This window comes from Eurosta solidaginis, chromosome 5, assembly GCF_040869045.1.
Source record: "Eurosta solidaginis isolate ZX-2024a chromosome 5, ASM4086904v1, whole genome shotgun sequence".
Classification (NCBI taxonomy): Eukaryota; Metazoa; Arthropoda; class Insecta; order Diptera; family Tephritidae; genus Eurosta; species Eurosta solidaginis.
Window position 1 is genome coordinate 229,782,074 of NC_090323.1, and position 18,657 is coordinate 229,800,730.

The 18,657-nt window shown below is 37.3% G+C and overlaps 1 protein-coding gene across 1 annotated transcript in view; it reads left to right on the plus strand.

Moving 5' to 3' along the window:
• The first annotated feature begins 509 nt into the window (after positions 1-509).
• Positions 510-18,657, plus strand: part of RhoGEF3 (Rho guanine nucleotide exchange factor 3) — a 666,916-nt gene continuing 648,768 nt past the window's right edge. Inside the window, exon 1 of the mRNA XM_067792017.1 lies at positions 510-644. Coding sequence (XP_067648118.1) covers positions 510-644 — 135 coding nt within the window. The remainder of the gene's footprint in view (positions 645-18,657) is intronic.

Consider the following 18,657-nt stretch of genomic DNA (forward strand, 5'->3'; position numbering starts at 1 on the left):
ATGAATTTAGTCCTAACATCTATGCGCTACGCATAGAGCATTTTTGCTGTTTTGCTAGTTTGTTTATTCTCAGGGTTCAGAAATTATTCCCATTCCAACGTCATATACGGCTCTGAAAACCATCTTAAAAGAGTATCTTTAAAGTCCCATAAGTGTAGGTGTCCTGTTTATGAGGCACAAAAGGTTTCGTATATGATTTCTATTCAGACTCATAAGATATATGAGTCAACAGAATCCCGGATACATAACAGAGTTCATAATGAACGTAAACGACATAAATTAGTACGCCTTTCTGACTCTTTTTTGACTCATAATGTTTGCTGGGAAGTAAATAAACACTTTTACAGAGTTAAATTAATTATTTTTAAAATAACCGAGTTTCAATACTAACTATTCAAATTTTTTTTTTTTCTTTGCAGACTATGCCTGAAGTGAAAATTTAAAAAGAACTTAAACCAAAAAATTCGTGTTGACGCTAAGAACAAAGTATTTGTATTTATAAAGAAATAATGACTACGGAAACATATTTGGACGTGACTTTTGATCGCAGTGGAAAGAGTGGAAAGCGACCTTTAAGACCTAAATTGTTAAAATTAACTGATGTCACAATGCCACATCGAAGCCGTAAAAAGACGAAAGTTAAGGTAAGTCTTCTTCTTTGAACCACATAGTTATCGTCTAATTAGCGACAGTTTGCTATTGTGTAATGTTGAAACTCGTCTGATTTTGAAGGTCTGCTGATGCAAATGCCTAAAAAGCCGAGACAGTCACATGAATGAAAAGAGAAGATAAAAGACAGAGGAAATGGGAAGAAAAAGTAGATGAAGCTGAAGCGAAGTCGGAAAAGTAGAGAAAACAAGAGGAAAATGGAAAGTGAGATTAAAAGTAAGAATATGGGGGTAATGGCAAAGTTGCTACAAGGGGTTAACAGGAAGACTAAGAATAAGGACATAAGAGCAATAGCGGGAAGATTAAAAGGAAAATCGGGAAGAATAACGGAATAAAGAAAGGATGGGGAAAGTGAATGAGCCCATTAATGTAAGCTAGAAAATGAAGAAAGCAGAGAAAATAACAGAGGAAGATGGTAAGACGGAGGAGAGGCAAGGTTAGACAAAGAAGGTCAGGACAATGTGTGTCGCGTTGGATCATTCGGCTGGGAGTATTTCGTGTTTGTCTTAACAATCATTTATAAGCCCTGATTCGTGGAGCATCGTTGCTAAGAAACCTCTGCCGCAATATATTTTTACACCAGCCACCTCCTTTTTTTTAATGAGCCTACCTCAACGTTTGGTTTACATAGATAATTGTAAGATCTTGGGACCGTATAGCGGCAATCCCGAGTTTTTGTTTTACAAGCTTCGGAGATGCTCATCCACAACTTCGTGATTATGTTTAAATCATCTCATGGACGTCAGCAGTATGTTTTGATATTCCTTAGCTGTGGATAATGTGATACTCTAAAGATCCAGCCATTCAGTTACGTTGTGGGATTGTCCGTTACATAATTCATTATTCTGTCTGGGCCATTGATTAAGAAGGCTTAAGCTTTTTTAAAGTTTCACAAGTCTTCAGAATTAACGGCGAGTTAAGAATAAATAATAGCGCCATGAAAGTCCGCTCCGCCAAAACTCATTTGACTTAATATATCCCATAACACTACATACTCCTTCAGTATATTTGAGGTCTTCATGGACCGGCCAGTTCAACCTAATGGATCCCATACTGTTTCAGTATAAAGTCTATTATGTTAGATTAGTTAGACTGAACTCGTCCATAAAATTTTATTTACCATCAATGGTAAAAAAAAACAGTGAACTACCAAGAATTTTGTTATAATAACCCTTTTTCCTTGACGTATGCCATACGTTCCCTAGGAACAACCCTACCTGCAGTTTCAACAGCAGAAGCTGCAGCTTTCGACTGGCAAGTATTTAAAATCATGTCTTGTAGTTCACACTTCCCACATAAAACTAATTTTTACAAGACACGATATAGATCCGAAATGGTAGCGACCAAAATTCTCTTCGAATTTGCGTCATGCTACCTTCACTTAACTTGTCACTATCGGGACTTCAACCCATGACTTTCAACCACGATAGACGCCAAGATCCAAAATAGTTTGGAATTGAAAATGCGAAAAATAGGCAATAGGTGCCACGCCCATTCTTGTGATATTAAAGACCGATACATTTTTGAAACTTGTCGACTGCGAGCTATGATGCAAACTAGAAATGTGGTACAATTATTAAAAATAAATATTTGTGAGAAGCAAATTAAAAAAACCCTTTGAGATATTGTGTCGAATTTTGGCAGAATAATTGTTTTATACACTCATAGTGAAGACTATCAGTCTTTACAGGTGAAGGGGCTGGCAAAGAGTGAATGCGCCAATACTAGCTTTGGTGATAACAAATAGTTAATTTTTCCCTCTCATCAGAAGCTACATCTTTATTTACATTGATGCGTTCTTTTTTTTTCAAGGGTAAGTCGTAATAGAAGTATCTTCCGCTGATACAAGTATCTTCATCAGCATCAGGTTAAAGAAATCACATGGTAAAAGCTGCTTCGTTTTATGATTCACTCGATTTTTAAAAGCTCGCAAACGTTCTCCCAATCTTTAAGCACACCAGCTAAAAAATAGAAAATATATTTAAGCGTAAAATACCTCCGACTGGAAGGGGTCGGGTGTGCTGTTTACTGTGTTGACCCAGAAATAAGTAGATCCTACAGCCTGCCAGATTACTGCAGCGTTTTTGAGGCAGAAATTATAGCCGTGAAGAAAACAGCAGAAATTCTGGAGGAAGCGGGCTTAAGCTGCAGTCGCGTCAATTTATATATTTCTAGTCAGGCTACGATTAAGGCAGTAATCTCACACAGTACTTCAGGCCGGACCATACATCTTTACTGAGTTTTCGGTCATAAAGAGACTGAAGGTAAAGAAAAGGCCGATGAGTTGGCAAAGGAGGGTGCAACACTCGCTGAGTCGGCGATAGACGTCCCAATCCATTTTGGAGAGATAAAAAGGAGACAGGAGTTGTATATGATCCATCAAGCAGGAAAGGTGTGGGAAAAAGCGCGGGGCTGCAAAATTTCTTAGATCATGTGCAAATCCTATGATATTAGACTAACAAATTGGCTCATATGTCTGAAGAGAGGACTTAAGGCTCACGATGGGTATGCTGACTGGACATTGTCTTCTGGCATCACATGCTTATATGTTAGGCTCCGTAAGTAACAGCAAGTGCAGGAAGAAACGGTTGAGAACGTTCTTTGTTCATCTGCGCTCGCCAGATCAAGACTCCAGCTATTAGAGGCGGCAGAGTTGCCAGACCTCGAGGCAGCAATTAAGCTGGGTCCTAGAAAACTGCTAGTATTTGCCAAGAGGACGGAGTTAATCTATAACATATGTACTGGCACATGATTCGGGTTCTTCCGTTTGATCGTCAAACAAATTCTAGTAACACTATGAACACACTCAGTCTATGTGAGGTCTTTTTGGAACGGCCAGTTCAACCTAACTTGGCCTAACCTTCGACGGGATCCAGGAAGCGCGAATTCCAATTCGTACTCTACTGCCTTAAAATTTTTCAGGAATTGCGCTTGCCGACGTAATACATGACGACCCTAAACGACATATGCTGAGCGAGTTGAGAAGTTTCTTATGCCAACCACTTCCGGGAAGTGACCATGTTTGAAAAAAAAAAATTTAATTATCAAACATTTGGATGCCAGTTGATAGTTCTTCATGTCCCTTCGGTATGGTAGGACACACGAAAAAGCACTTGTCAGATATTAATTGAGCTCGCTCCGTTAGCAACACCTACTGGTACTTATTGATTGCCGTGGGATGGATTTTTTTTTTAATTTTACGAGCGCTCAGCTCTGTAGATTTTAGTCTCCTCTTACGACAGGCATATCTTGTCTCAGTATTGCTGTAAGCCCCTTATATGACATAAGACTTGTTGCCTTTACCACCCACTTAAGGGCCCACTAAAAAAATACTTAATAAAAAATAATAAATATAAAGCGCGATAACCTCCGAAGAGATTTTAGGCCGAGCTTCTCTTCCAATTTGCGTCGTGCTCCTTTGAATTTTTGGTACAAATTGGCGGGACGGGACCTACTTGTTTCATGCCGACTCCGAGCGGCAGATGACTTTTCACTGGGAAGCTTTTCATGGCAGAAATACACTCGGGGCGCTTGCCAAATATTGCCGAAGAGAAAAATACTTAATACAACCATAAACAAATTTTTCGATCGTTGGTGCTTGAAAGAAATATTTCTTCGGATATTGGCATTAACAACTCAATCACACTATGATGCTATCCCATTTATGAAAGATTTAAGCCTTTAGGCATAGCCGATGGCAACATTGTTCTTACTCGTAAATTGCTTGGATTTAATTAAATAAAATTTTTTTTATTAATAAGTGTAATACGTAGATATCTTCAAGTGTTGTTGTTGCTTAAGCTTTTGTGGTCGCTGGCATAAAATAAAATAAATACTTCCCGTGATTTACCTTCGAGGAGATTAAGGCCGAAGTTCTCTTTCAATTTTCGTCGTGCTCCTTTTTAATTTTTCCTACACATTGGCGAGACGGAACCTACATGTTTTACACCGACTACGAACGGCATGTGCAAGGCAAACAAATTTTCACTGAGAAGCTTTTCATATACAGAGATACACTCGGAGTGTTTGCCAAAAAAACTCCGAGGGGTGACCCCATTTAGAAAAACGCTTCTTATTGAAAACACTTGTTTCTCAATTTTGATGTTACTATGCCCGGGTGTTGAACCCAGGACCCTTAGTGTGTCAGAACGCTACCATCATCACACCACGGCAGCCGCTTGCATATATTGTGTAAATATTTTCAAGTATGCGTAAGCAGCGATTATTTAATTATTGCTGTTGGTTTTGCCACAATCTTATGTGTGGGAACAAAGGACGACTGTAGCGGTTGCCTTAAACACCGGCAACAATTAAGGCTATTTGCCACGTTAAAAGAGGCTTAAATTGAAAATTTGATTGAAACCTTACTTAAGTGGGCAATATATTAAATTCACACATAAATTGGTATATTTTCAATTTGATATCAATTTATTGAGCTACATTTTCCAATATGTAAATTCAATAGATTCCTTACATCTGTGAGTCATTTTTTGTAAATGCAAAAATAGCCCCTAAAGTGTTGCGGATATGGATAATACTTTGTTGGATACAAATCTGGTACATCTCGCTACCAGATGCTTCTGGTACTGGCCCGACTGCCTCGGGAACGATTTTTTGATCCTTCGAATTCTTCAAGCCTATGGATTTGAATCGTCCCTATTTAAGACAAGCGTGTCTACTGAGGGATTAGTCGAAGCCCTTTAATCTGGAAGAGGAACGATTATGAGGAAGATTTTTTGATTGCTTGGGTGAACGAAATGTCGGAGATTACTCTATGACTGGATTGAGCGGTGGATCCGCTGGGCGGATATTATTAAGCAACAGCAAATCAAGGCGACCAATAACCACGGTAGATTTTGTACCAATAGCGAATTCGAATAGATGGTAACATAGATCATGACTGTGGGGATGCGGAGATAGGTGTAAAAAATGAATGCTGTGTAAGCATCCTTATTTGATGAGTGTAAGTTCACTCTAATGGCTCAACGGATGTCCTTGGTGCTCACGCATCGGTTCACGGTCAGAGCCAGAGCTGGAGATAAGGAGCTGTAAGGTAATATTGACAGTGAGTGCTTCTCCACCTAAACTGGACTACAGGGTATGAATACCGAAATCACCAGCTGTTCTCTCTCAACCATTCTATTCGAACCGGGATTCAAGGGGTTGTGTAGCGCAATATATAGCTTCTCCAACCCAATTGTCAACCTAACCTTCGAGCGGCGAATCCCGTTTCACTAACAGACGAGGCTCTGGCGACCCCAAGCTCCTCATGGAACTTGGAGGTGGGGAGGGAGGGATGGCCTGAAAGTTTAATGTGGCCATATAAATCGTTCCCGAAATGGTCGGGCCAGCACCTTAATGGTACTGTTACCGGAGCGTATCGGATCTGTATCCGACAAAGGACCATCACATCGATAACACTCCCCAAACCCTTCGCGGAGTAACCTAATCGCTACAACAACAACAACCGGTCAAAGTCAAAACTGACGGAGGAGATATCTGATCTTTTTTGTTCTACTTGTAGCGCTATGGAGCCTATCCGATAGTTTTGGAGAGTTTTAATGATATTTATGGTCCTCTGTTGGATACTTAATCGCTTCGTTGGGGTAAACGGTAAAACGTATATTGAAGCCCATAGCAAGCTAACTTCGCATTTAAAATTGTATGGTTTATCCTCCGAAAAGACAGCGTGTTTCGGTATCTAGCCGGGATAAAACCATGTTCATTGACGCATAGCAGGTGTTTAATACTAAATTTTTTATTTTTTTTGTTTATACTTTCCCTTGCAATCTATCTTTACGACAATAAGTAAATGATATAATTTTGTAATTTTAACCTAGCTCTTAACAGAAATAGTTTAGTCTCCACTAAAACTAACCATTATACGTATTTTTTACGTTAGGATCTCTTATACTATTTATTTGGTAGAATAATACATTGACTCGTTTTAGTCTTCGTGTACTTTGACTATTATCTAGGAGATTTATGGCTAAATTATTACAATGGTTGTCGAGTCGATTAACATACTTTTTGCTATATTTTAATATTTCTTCTCTAACATAAGGTATATTGAGCACTTTATGTATTTCCTCATTTTTCACAAACCAGGGAGAACCTGTTATGAGTCTAATTACTAAAATAAAGCTAATATTTGACTATCCATTCAAAAAGATGTTAACTTAATTTTCTTCGTTTACATTATAGCAATTATGGTTATGCAGTTTGAGATTATATCATGCCACCCTTCCATACTATAGTGGAAATATATGCACCTAGCAAAAACGCTCCATTCAGTCATTTCCGATCCGCCTACTAAGTATGTACATTTTCTTCTGCCAGTTGGCAACAATTCTTTAAAATTATGCAAACATATTTTCCGGTTTGCTATATAAAATTTAACGCTACAATTTACTGAGCTTAAGTCAATTCGTTTATAGTGTAAGTATTTTAAAACTGCTCCGTCATAAATTCCATTTTCATAAATACTAACCCCATATATTGCGCTGAAGTTGGTTACTCATACGCCATGTACAACTTTAAGCGAATCAAAGCAATAATAAAAAGCAGAAAGCAAATGGAACAACAGCGTTTCAGATGAATCTATACAAATGAGAAATGATGCTATCAATGTTGCCAGAAATTTTTCAGAAAAAAGGCTAGATTGACAAAAGTAAAAAGCTAAAAAAGGCTAAATAAAGATTGGTTTAAGGCAGCTTTCTCGGCGTTTTATTATTTTTTACTACAATTTCATAAAAAAAAAAAACAAGTAAGGAAGGTTAAGTTCGGGTGTAACCGAACATTACATACTCAGTTGAGAGCTATGGTGACAACATAAGGGAAAATAATCATGTAGGAAAATGAACCGAGGGAAACCCTGGAATGTGTTTGTATGACATGTGTATCAAATGAAAGGCATTAAAGAGTATTTTGTGAGGGAGTGGGCCATAGTTCTATAGGTGGACGCTATTTAGGGACTCTAGAATTTGTTTGTACAATATAGGCATCAAACGAATGGTGTTAATGAGTATTTTAAAAGGGAGTAATCCTTAGTTCCATAGGTGAACGCCGTTTCGAGATATCGCCACAAAGGTGGAACAGGGGTGACCCTAGAATTTGTTTGTACAATATGGGCATCAAACGAATGGTGTTAATGAGTATTTTAAAAGGGAGTGGGCCTTAGTTCTATAGGTGGATGCCGTTTCGAAATATCGCCATAAAGGTGGAACAGAGTTGACTCTAGAATGTGTTTGTACGATATGGGTATCAAATTAAAGGTATTAATGAAGGTTTTAAAAGGGAGTGGTGGTTGTTGTATAGGTGGTCGCATTTTCGAAATATCGCCATAAAGGTGGACCAGGGGTGACTCTAGAATTTGTTTGTACAATATGGGTATCAAAAGAAAGGTGTTAATGGGTATTTTAAAAGGGAGTAATCCTTAGTTCCATAGGTGGACGCCGTTTCAAGATATCGCCATAAAGGTGGGCCAGGGGTGACTATAGAATTCGTGTGTGCAATAAGGGTATCAAACGAAAGGAGCTAATGAGTATTTTAAAAGGTAGTGGGCCTTAGTTCTATAGGTGGACGCCTTTTCGAGGTATCGCAATAAAGGTGGACCAGGGGTGACTCTAGACTTTGTTAGTACGATATGGGTATCAAATGAAAGGTGTTAATTTTAAAAGGGAGTGGGCCTTAGTTCTATAGGTGGACGCCGTTTCGAAATATCGCCATAAAGGTGGACCAGGGGTGACTCTAGAATGTGTTTGTACGATATGGGTGTCAAATTAAAGGTATTAATGAGGGTATTTAATATGTAGTACCTTTAATTATATATGTAATACCTGCCAAGATTTTAAGGGTTTTTTATTTCGCCCTGCAGAACTTTTTCATTTTCTTCTACTTAATATGGTAGGTGTCACAACCATTTTATAAAGTTTTTTCTAAAGTTATATTTCGCTTCAATAAAACAATCCAATCACCTTACCATGTTTCATCCCTTTTTTCGTATTTGGTATAGAATTATGACATTTTTTTCATTTTTCGTAATTTTCGATATGGAAAAAGTGGGCGTGGTCATAGTCGGATTTCGTTCATTTTTAGTACCAAGATAAAGTGAGTTCAGATAAGTACGTGAACTGAGTTTAGTAAAGATATATCGATTTTTGCTCAAGTTATCGTGTTAACGGCCATGCGGAAGGACAGACGGACGACTGTGTATAAAAACTGGGCGTGGCATCAACCGATTTCGCCCATTTTCACAGAAAAGAGGTAACGTCATAAAATCTATGCCCCTACCAAATTTCAAAAGAATCGGTTGATTTTTATTCGACTTATGGCGTTAAAAGTATCCTAGACAAATTAAATGAAAAAGGGCGGAGCCACGCCCATTTTGAAATTTTCTTTTATTTTTGTATTTTGTTGCACTATATCATTACCGGAGTTGAATGTCGAAATAATTTACTTATATACTGTAAAGATATTAAAATTTTTGTTAAAATTTTACTTAAAAACAATTTTTTTTTAAAAGTGGGCGTGGTCCTTCTCCGATTTTGCTAATTTTTATTAAGCGTACATACAGTAATAGGAGTAACGTTCCTGCCAAATTTCATCATGATATCTTCAACGACTGCCAAATTACAGCTTGCAAAATTTTAAATTACCTTCTTTTAAAAGTGGGCGGTTCCACGCCCATTGTCCAAAATTTTACTAATTTTCTATTCTGCATCATAAATTCAACTCACCTACCAAGTTTCGTCGCTTTATCTCTCTTTTGTAATGAATTATCGCAATTTTTCGGTTTTTCGAAATTTTCGATATCGAAAAAGTGGGCGTGGTTATAGTCCGATATCGTTGATTTTAAATAGCGATCTGAGATCTGTGCTCAGGAACCTACATACCAAATTTCATCAAGATAACTCAAAATTTACTCAAGTTATCGTGTTAACGGACGGACGGTCGGACGGACGGGCGGACATGGCTCAATCAAATTTTTTTTCGATCCTGATTATTTTGATATATGGAAGTCTATATCTATCTCGATTCCTTTATATATGTACAACCAACCATTATCCAATCAAACTTAATATACTCTGTGAGCTCTGCTCAACTGAGTATAAAAAAAGTTAACAGATGCTATCTGTGTTTTAATTTAAAAGTGATAAGTAATAAATAGAACTCCACAATAGTCTATAAGTTTTCGTAATATGTTTGATGTAAATGGGTTTTAAACGATTTTATTTAGCTTGACTTGACAGGCTGGGTGGCACGAATTTTGTAATTGAAATTTCATACTTTATTTTAAAAATATGTGCCCAAACGCACATGCTCGTACATTGAACCAGTGCAAGCCTGGTTGACTAAAGATTTAAGAGCTTTAAAAAATAAGAAATCACGTTTATTCAAATTATATAAGAGAACCGGTTTACATTCTGATTATGCACAGTACGCTATTTTCCGTCATAAGTAATTTGAACTTAATAAAAAGTGTTCTAAAGCTTACATATGTAAAATCAAAAGAAACAGAAGTCTTTTTATGATTTCGTAAATTCTAAACGCAGAACTAACGGGTTTCCTTCTGCCATGAAGTTTTGAAATAGCATTTCCAGCGACAATCAAGAGACTGCAAACTTCTTCGCTCAATTCTTTCACTCTAATTACTCTGCTGTGGTTGATTCATCACCTACAAATTATCCGTATGAGATCCATTATAGTAACTCAATATATGACCCACATTTGTTGCCTGAAGATGTTCTACTGCATCTAAAGACACTAAAAGAATCCTTCAAATACGGTCCCGATTTGATCCCAACATGTTTTCTTAAGAAATGTGCGGAATACATTTACCAGCCCCTTACTGATCCGTTTGACCTCTCTTTAAAAAATGGCATTTTCCCGACTGCTTGGAAAACATCTTTTCTTATCCCACTCCATAAAAAAGGAAGCAAGTCGTCTATTGAAAACTATCGTGGAATAGCAAAGATCTCCGCTATCCCTAAGCTTTTCGAAGCAATTGTTACTAATCACCTTACATTTTCGATTTCTACATTGATAGATAGTTCTCAGCATGGCTTTTGTAGAGCCAAATCAACCACAACCAATTTGCTTGAATTTACAACTCACGTCTTTAATGGGTTTAGAAACAATCATCATACCGGCGTTATATATACTGATTTCAGCAAAGCATTCGACAAAGTACGCCAATCATAACTTGTTTATGAACTCGAATTGCTTGGTTTTCAACCTGGCCTAACTCGCTGGATCTCCTCCTATCTTTGCGGTGGAACTCAAGGAGTAATTATTGCTCGAATGTCATCGATGTTCTCTCCGGTGTGCCTCAGGGCAGCCATCTCGGTCCTATTCTGTTTTTGGTCTTTATAAACGATGTTTCCACAACTATAAAATATTCTAAAATTTTAGTGTATGCCGACGACGTAAAACATTTTACGTCATACGCGTCGGTTGTAGAACGTTCTGTACTCCAGGCGGATTTAAATCGTTTAGTTACTTGGTGTAATGTGAATTTTATGCCTCTCAACATAGAAAAATGTAAATCGATGTGTTTTTCACGTGGGAACATACAGCCAGCTTCCAACACAATTAATGGCCAAACCCTGGAAAGCGTTGATGTTTTTGCCGACTTCGGAGTTACAGTGAATTGAAAACTTAGTTTCAACCCTCATATTAATGCCACAGTCAATAAAGCGAGAGGAGTTTTAGCATTTGTGAAAAGATGGGCAAAGGAGTTTAGTGATCCTTACGTTACAAAAACCCTTTTTACATCATTGGTGAGGCCGATATTAGAATATGGATCGATAATTTGGAATCTGCGTTATCAAGTTCATGTGGATAGACTAGAATCAATTCAAAACCAGTTTTTACTTTCCGCCTTGAGAAATGTTCAATGGGACTCTCCGTATAATCTTCCTGCTTACACTAATCGATTAAAACTAATAAATATTCCTACCCTTGCAAGTCGTAGAGAAAGGCTAGGTGTACTATTTATGACTAGACTTTTAAATTGATCGATTTCAAGCCCATTTCTTTTGAACGAAGTAATCTTGAATGTTCCATGCCGAGTTTCAAGGCATTTAAACCTATAATTCTTAAACAATGCAGAAGCAATTTCCAACTAAACGGACCTTTTCCCTGTTCGTGTGAAGATTATAACTCTCACTCGAGAATAATTGATATTTCGGACTCGCTCCTTGCCATAAAAAAGGCTGTTCTATCTTCTCCTAATAATTAAAAAATTATATTTATACTTTTAATCTATTGTATTTTGTGAATCTACAAGCTTGAAACTTGGAATATAGTTCAGAACCCGATGGCAATGCAATAATAAGAAAAAAAATCCGATAGGCGGCGATGGATCGAAATGTTTCAACAAATCGTATTTGTGGTCCGATTTGCCTCATATTTGGAACAAATATTAAATACAGTCCGGTAGAAGTGACATCAAGATATTTTGTAGTTCGAGGAGGGACAAGCATACGTGACGTAGAGTCGAGTAAAGTCTTTGGAAGGAATATGTATTGAGGCCTTAGATTGTAACAAATTGTCAGGAGAGAGTCCTTGTAATAATGAGCCGCAAAATGAACTAAATAGAATGGGAAATAATAGGCAATTAAATAAAGACTAAAAACTTGAAAATGAAATAATTAAACAAATGTTTTAAGTTAAACGGTTTTATTGAAAACAATACTTATATGAAGTAATAATAATACTAAAAGCTAGCAAATAATTGGGTAGGTCGTAGGTACTAGTCATTAATCTAGGGCGTTGATCAGACAATTAAATATAAGCGTTGGACGCGTCAAATTTCTATTGATAGTCATGTATATATAAGATCAACTGAATCAATCAATCGCCTCATATTTTTAGAAATTTCACGCGCCCAACGCTTTGATTTAATTGTCTGATCAACGCCCTAGATTGATGAGGAGTGTGATGACTAGTACCTAGCGGGGTCGCCCCTCGGCGGTGTTTGGCAAGCACTCTGGGTGTATTTCTGCCATGAAAAGCTCTCAGTGAAAACTCATTTGCTTTGCAGATGCCGTTCGGAGTCGGCATAAAACATGCAGGTCCCGTCCGGCCAATTTGTAGGGAAAATCAAGAGGAGCACGACGCAAATTGGAAGAGAAGCTCGGCCTTAGATCTCTTCGGAGGTTATCGCGCCTTACATTTATTTTTTTATTTTTTAAGTAATACTTTTCAATAAAACCGTTTAACTTAAAACATTTTTTTAATTATTTCATTTTCAAGTTTTTAGTCTTTATTTAATTGCAAAATAAGAAAATCTACTTTTTGTCCTTTTAAAGAACCCATGAAAGATGTAAACTCTACATTCCACACTGTCTGAGACTCCAAACGATATCTGGCAAATTAATTTTTGGAGTGAATATGTTCATGGCACTTTCTGTGTTGGCCGAGCCACTGCCGATGAAATTTTGAAATAGGTTATTGTGAATATGAATAAAGGAATTTGTAGTCAGTTGGTGTCTTATTTTCAGTCCAAGCAATTTTATATGTGCAATAAAGCTTATAATAAGGTTATAATATGCTACACGAATCCTTATTCAACATCGTTATGATAACAGCTTATATAAGCCTGGTTTTGGGTGGGCTATATATAAGCCTTATATAAAAGGTTCTAATACAGCAAGTAGTTTACTTTAATAAGTCCTTATGTTAGTAAGCCTTATTTTTGTTGGTCCATAAGCCGTATAATAAAGTTGCTATATTCTACCTTATGGTTTATAATAATCCCTTACGTAAGTTTTGCTTTATATGAGCTATAAGCTTTACATACAACAGTATCTTTCAAAGAAATATTATGCCTGTTTGACATAAGGTTGATGATGCCTTAATAAATTTACTACGCCTCGATTTCTGCCTACCATAATGCCAACATTATCTGTTCCTTAGCTCCTCAAATTTTTTAGATCTAGCCCAAATGCATTCAATGTTCTTAAAATTTAATCTAAATAAAACTGCATATATAGATTTTCTAAAAATTTGAAAAACACTAAAGAGAGATAAAGGACTTCTAAAAAAAAGTTTAATACTATGTTCAAACAGAAAAATAAATTGAAGAAATTTCGATTTAAATTGAGTGGTGTTCATACAACTCAATTTAGCTTACACAATAGTAATTTGATAGCTGTTTGGCTCATCTCTACAGCAACAACATACCTTTGTTCAGATTGTCAAAATGTGCGTTTTGGTATTGGGCGAATGAAATGGAATGAAAACATAAAACTTTGTAATTTTTGTACGTTGTAAGAAAATGTGTTCATTGTTTTGGTTTCATTTTGATTTTGCTATCCTCTTTTGACAACCCCTACTCCAGTGAAATGAAAAAAAAAAATAAAATCAGTTGATGAGATGAGCCAACCATATATTTGAGCCATGCGTAACTGACGTTTAAATCTACTCAATAAACACACATTGCAAGGTTGCATTTGCAGTTTGAAACAATTTATTACGCAAATTTTTTTAAATTGGCATTTTATTATTACAATTTAGTATATGATACATTGCGTAATAAATTGCCGAACTGGTATAAATTGCCAATTTGGTGAGTGTTTGTACATAGTATAAACAAAGAGCATAAATCAACAAGAGACATCACTTAACATGTTTGCTTCGAACCAAAGCTACTCGCTGATTTAGATTGTGGTTACTGACATTTCTTTTTAAGGCTGTTCGCAAACACACGGAGAAAACCACGGTTGCCACTTCGGACTCTGTTTGGTGCGCTGATACCTTTTTGTCAATTTTGGTGCTCTTTAAGCAAGTAGCCACGATTTTAATATTTTTGTCTTTTTCACTACTGCACAGATTCAAAAATCGTTCAATCATTTAATTGTAGCAGAACAAGGGCAATTCGGGCACATAAAGGAGTAATGTCGGATTTTACAAAAAACAAATTTTGTAGATAGTTGATGAAGTTTTAGTGGTTAGATATTTCGATCGATTAAATTTAAAATTTATTTCAAAATCACGTTTGCCGCTTGGAAATTTTATAAAGCTTGCCTATGATGGAACCAATAAGATGGCCAGCGACTAAATTAATTGAAGACAAAATTTTACATTTAGTGCATTAAATCGAATCGACTTGAACTAGGTAACCTGCCACTCTGCAAAATGGCTGAGTTTGTACCCCTTTTCTTATTCTGTAAGAAATATTGCCACGATTTTGTTATTCCACAATTTGTATGCTGCCACGACTTTGTTATGAGAAATTATCTCATTAATTCTCATACATCAGATGATGAATAGCCCTGTGATCTTGAAATATTTTGGATCTTATTTATGTATATGGGCAAGTTGCCTTTAACTTTTAGCTTTTGTTCTTAGTGGCGGCCACCGTGGTGTGATGGTAGCGTGCTCCGCCTATCACACCGAAGATCCTGGGTTCACGCCCCGGACAAAGCAAGATCAAAATTTTAGAAATAAGGTTTACAATTAGAAGGAAATTTTTCTAAGCGGGGTCGCCCTCGGCAGTTTTTGGCAAGCACTTCGAGTGTATTTCTGCCATGAAAAGCTCTCAGTGAAAACTCATCTGCCTTGCGGAGTCGGCATAAAACAAGTAGGTCCAGTCCCGCCAATTTGTAGGAAAAATTAAAAAGGAGCACGATGCAAATTGGGAGAGAAGCTCGGCCTAAAATCTCTTCGGAGGTTATCACGCCTTACATTTATTTATATTTATTCTTAGGTTTAAACAATTTTATTTCGCTTCTTTTAACCTTTAATTTTTGTCCATATAGTTTTTTTCTGAAAAAAAGTTCTGGCAACGCTGCTCTAGTGTTTTGACATGCGGCGAAAATTAAAATTAAAAGTGGGAAGCAACTGTAAGTAACCCCAATCTTTTGTAGCGAGCGTTTGATATCAAACCTACGAACTGACGTCTCTTGTTATGTATGCTCTTTGGTATAAAGCTAAATCGCAACTTTTCAAGCTAAACGGAGGAAAAAAAGCAAAATCTAGCTTGAAAAATCTGAAATGGCAACACCGATGGCTACATATATTCCAAATCTAAAATGTAAGCAAGTAGATGGCGTACATATATAAATTTCTCAATAACTACAAATGTACCTATATATGTGTGTATGTGTAAATATGTGTGTGGAATGACTATATAATTTTGAAGAAACAAAAGTGCGCTATGTGACATGTGGTACATATTCTATCTGAACGCAAGTGCTTTTAACACTAAGCTGCTTTTGTTTCATTTATATATTTCCATTTATACAGGGTGCATTGATTGAACTGTCAACGAGCTTAGACTCCTATAATTTTTAATTAAATGATCAATTTTTTACAGTCTCACTTCTTCAAACGGTAACAGCACAATGAAAGTTAAAACATATGCAATATAAATATTGAACTAAAAATGGCTAAGATGTTAGGAGTTAAAGTCCAGATTCCAGGAAAAGATATTTTTCTAAAGGCAGTTTCGAGTTTTTCTAATATTCTAATTCTCACCCCCTCCCAAATCTTCGAAACGCTTCAAAATTGTGGCACTGATATCTTTTCTATTAGACGGAAGTTATGTGCGGTACTAAGCAGTAATATTCCGCGATAGTTAGCAGAGTTTGCAAGACAAGGACTGGGTATTGGATACTTAGTTTCTAGTCCACAGTTGTTCACCCTTCTGACTATATTCTGCAGAGAGATGGCTGCAAACCGTTTTCCAACTTCTCTATGCCATATTATAATAACTCCACAGACCATAGAAGGTTTGGGAAACATTGGAGGCTTCTTCCGGCGCCACATCGCTGCCTGTATTTAACAGTGCTGAAAAGTGTTCCCTATGTAATGTAGGCACTAGTGTAGGTTACTAAGGTCATCTAGTTCTGAGCGAAATTTACACTGGGATTGAAACTTTCCGTCTTTCGCCGAGTTTTTTGCTATAACTTTCGAGCATTATTCTAACTGGCTAATAGCTCTAACTATTCACACTCACGCCATTCTGCGCCAAGTTTACTTTCATAAAAAAATATTTGTTTCTTTCTTGAACTTCGCCACTATCAGCGGATTGAAGCATTCCCGACTCCCAAGAATAAAAGTGTACATCTTCGCAGACATTACCAAGACATCCGGAAATTTAACAGAATGTGCTTATTCAACATTCCATTTGTCTCTATTAGGTGGATTACTTCCCCTTATTGTGTAATTGATCTCCAGGTGTTATAAAAAGTCATTCCATGTTAGTTATAAGCGTGGTGTGAGGGATCATACCAGTCATGCAGAGCATCTGAGCGGCTTCCCAATTACTGTATAAGCTGGCCTTTAGTCCTCACAGCGCAAGATATGCTTTGTTTGATGCGGCTCTGTACTTTAGATGCAATATCGGCTGAATTTTTATGGAACTGTCGGTCACTATCGAACGTCACTTCTAATCTTTTTGAGTGTTTGATAGTCAGGAGGTATAACAGTACTAACATTCGCTTCGTACACGTTGCAAATAAGGTCATTGATAGTTGCTAGGGAGATAATTAATTTCGCATTATCGTGCAGTCATCAGCATAGGAAGCATTGGTAAGGAAAGTTTAGATGTTTCATTCCTTAACTGTACCGATGCCTGCCGACCACTTAAATAATTTCCATAGCCATATGATTCCTGATCGCATCGGTTGTTTTTCGCAATACCACGCATTCCATCTGGATGATTTGTACTCACGGACAACAAGTGTGCGCGGATTTTGGCTGCGAGGAGGGGGTGATCCGACTTGATGCTCGATCTTCCAATCGTGCGCACGTCTAAAGCCCAGCAGCATGCCGTCCGTCGATTACGATATGATCTATGTGACTGCGTGTTTTTCGATTTTTTTCCATCAAACTTAGCGCTAAATGTTACCATGTTTCGGGCACTGGCGAAGCCGATCAGCCTTAGTTTAAATTCATTCAGTTAAACCTCACTTTTTGACTGTCACATTACTGCATCGGGCCAATTTTCTTAGATACCGACTGTGCTCTGTTGGATACTGTGGGCTCATATCAATCAAAATAAACATACCTAGCAGATTCTGGAGATAACGGTCTCTATCTGGGACTCGTCGGACATCTTCAGGGCAACCAAGCAAACATGGCTGACTTTCGAAAATAAGAGAAGAGGGCACCTTATAAGTACGTAAAGAAAAGACTTTTAAAAATTATTGCCCCAATCTGGAGACATTGGTCGCTTAGCCTGCACGCAAAGTAAATGAAGATTCGAAGAAACATTCATGGATTACCGAATGCCCAGCTCTCACGTACATTAGGTTTAAAACTAATGACAACTTTAAACTGCTCCGTAAAAGAGATCAGCAGGATAATTGATCGAAAAAATGGTTTGACTGGCGTATCGAATAGACTTACAAAAATTCGCTGTTGGGTCTATAGTATCCAAGCAGCCCAGCTACCAACCTACAATTAGATAACATTTCCGGCAATGACACAGATTAAACAATTAAAAAGTTACTATTTCCAGGGAGCCAGAGGTCCCTCTGATATATTATTATTAATAATATTATTATGGGGCCACTACGACCTCTACTAAGATCAATTGTGCTCCACCTTTCAGCCCTGTATGTGGTGGCTTTTAAGATATTTAAGTACCTCTTCAGATATTTTGCTTCATCACGAAGGCATTAAAAGTCACGCCACCTAGACGGAAGAGTCTCACCCTTGCCAGAGCGATGCATTAGCAGGCAGCGTTTCATCCTCGAGCTCACAAAAGCGACAAATATGTTGGTGTTCGATTGATTTAACTTAGGTGATATCGTAGACTGCAGTGTCCCATATAGTACCCAATGATAGTTCGTGGGTCCTGTCTGCCTTGATTTATGAGTTTGGTTGAGTTTTGGTTTTTCTAGTGTGTGTTTTTGTGAGCCAACGGAAGGGCTCTGGAATAAAGGATAGAACCAATCGATTACTTCGCGCCACTGGCCTTGCTAAATCACAAAACGGTTCAATAATAATCGAAAGTAAATATTCCCGAGGGTGGGG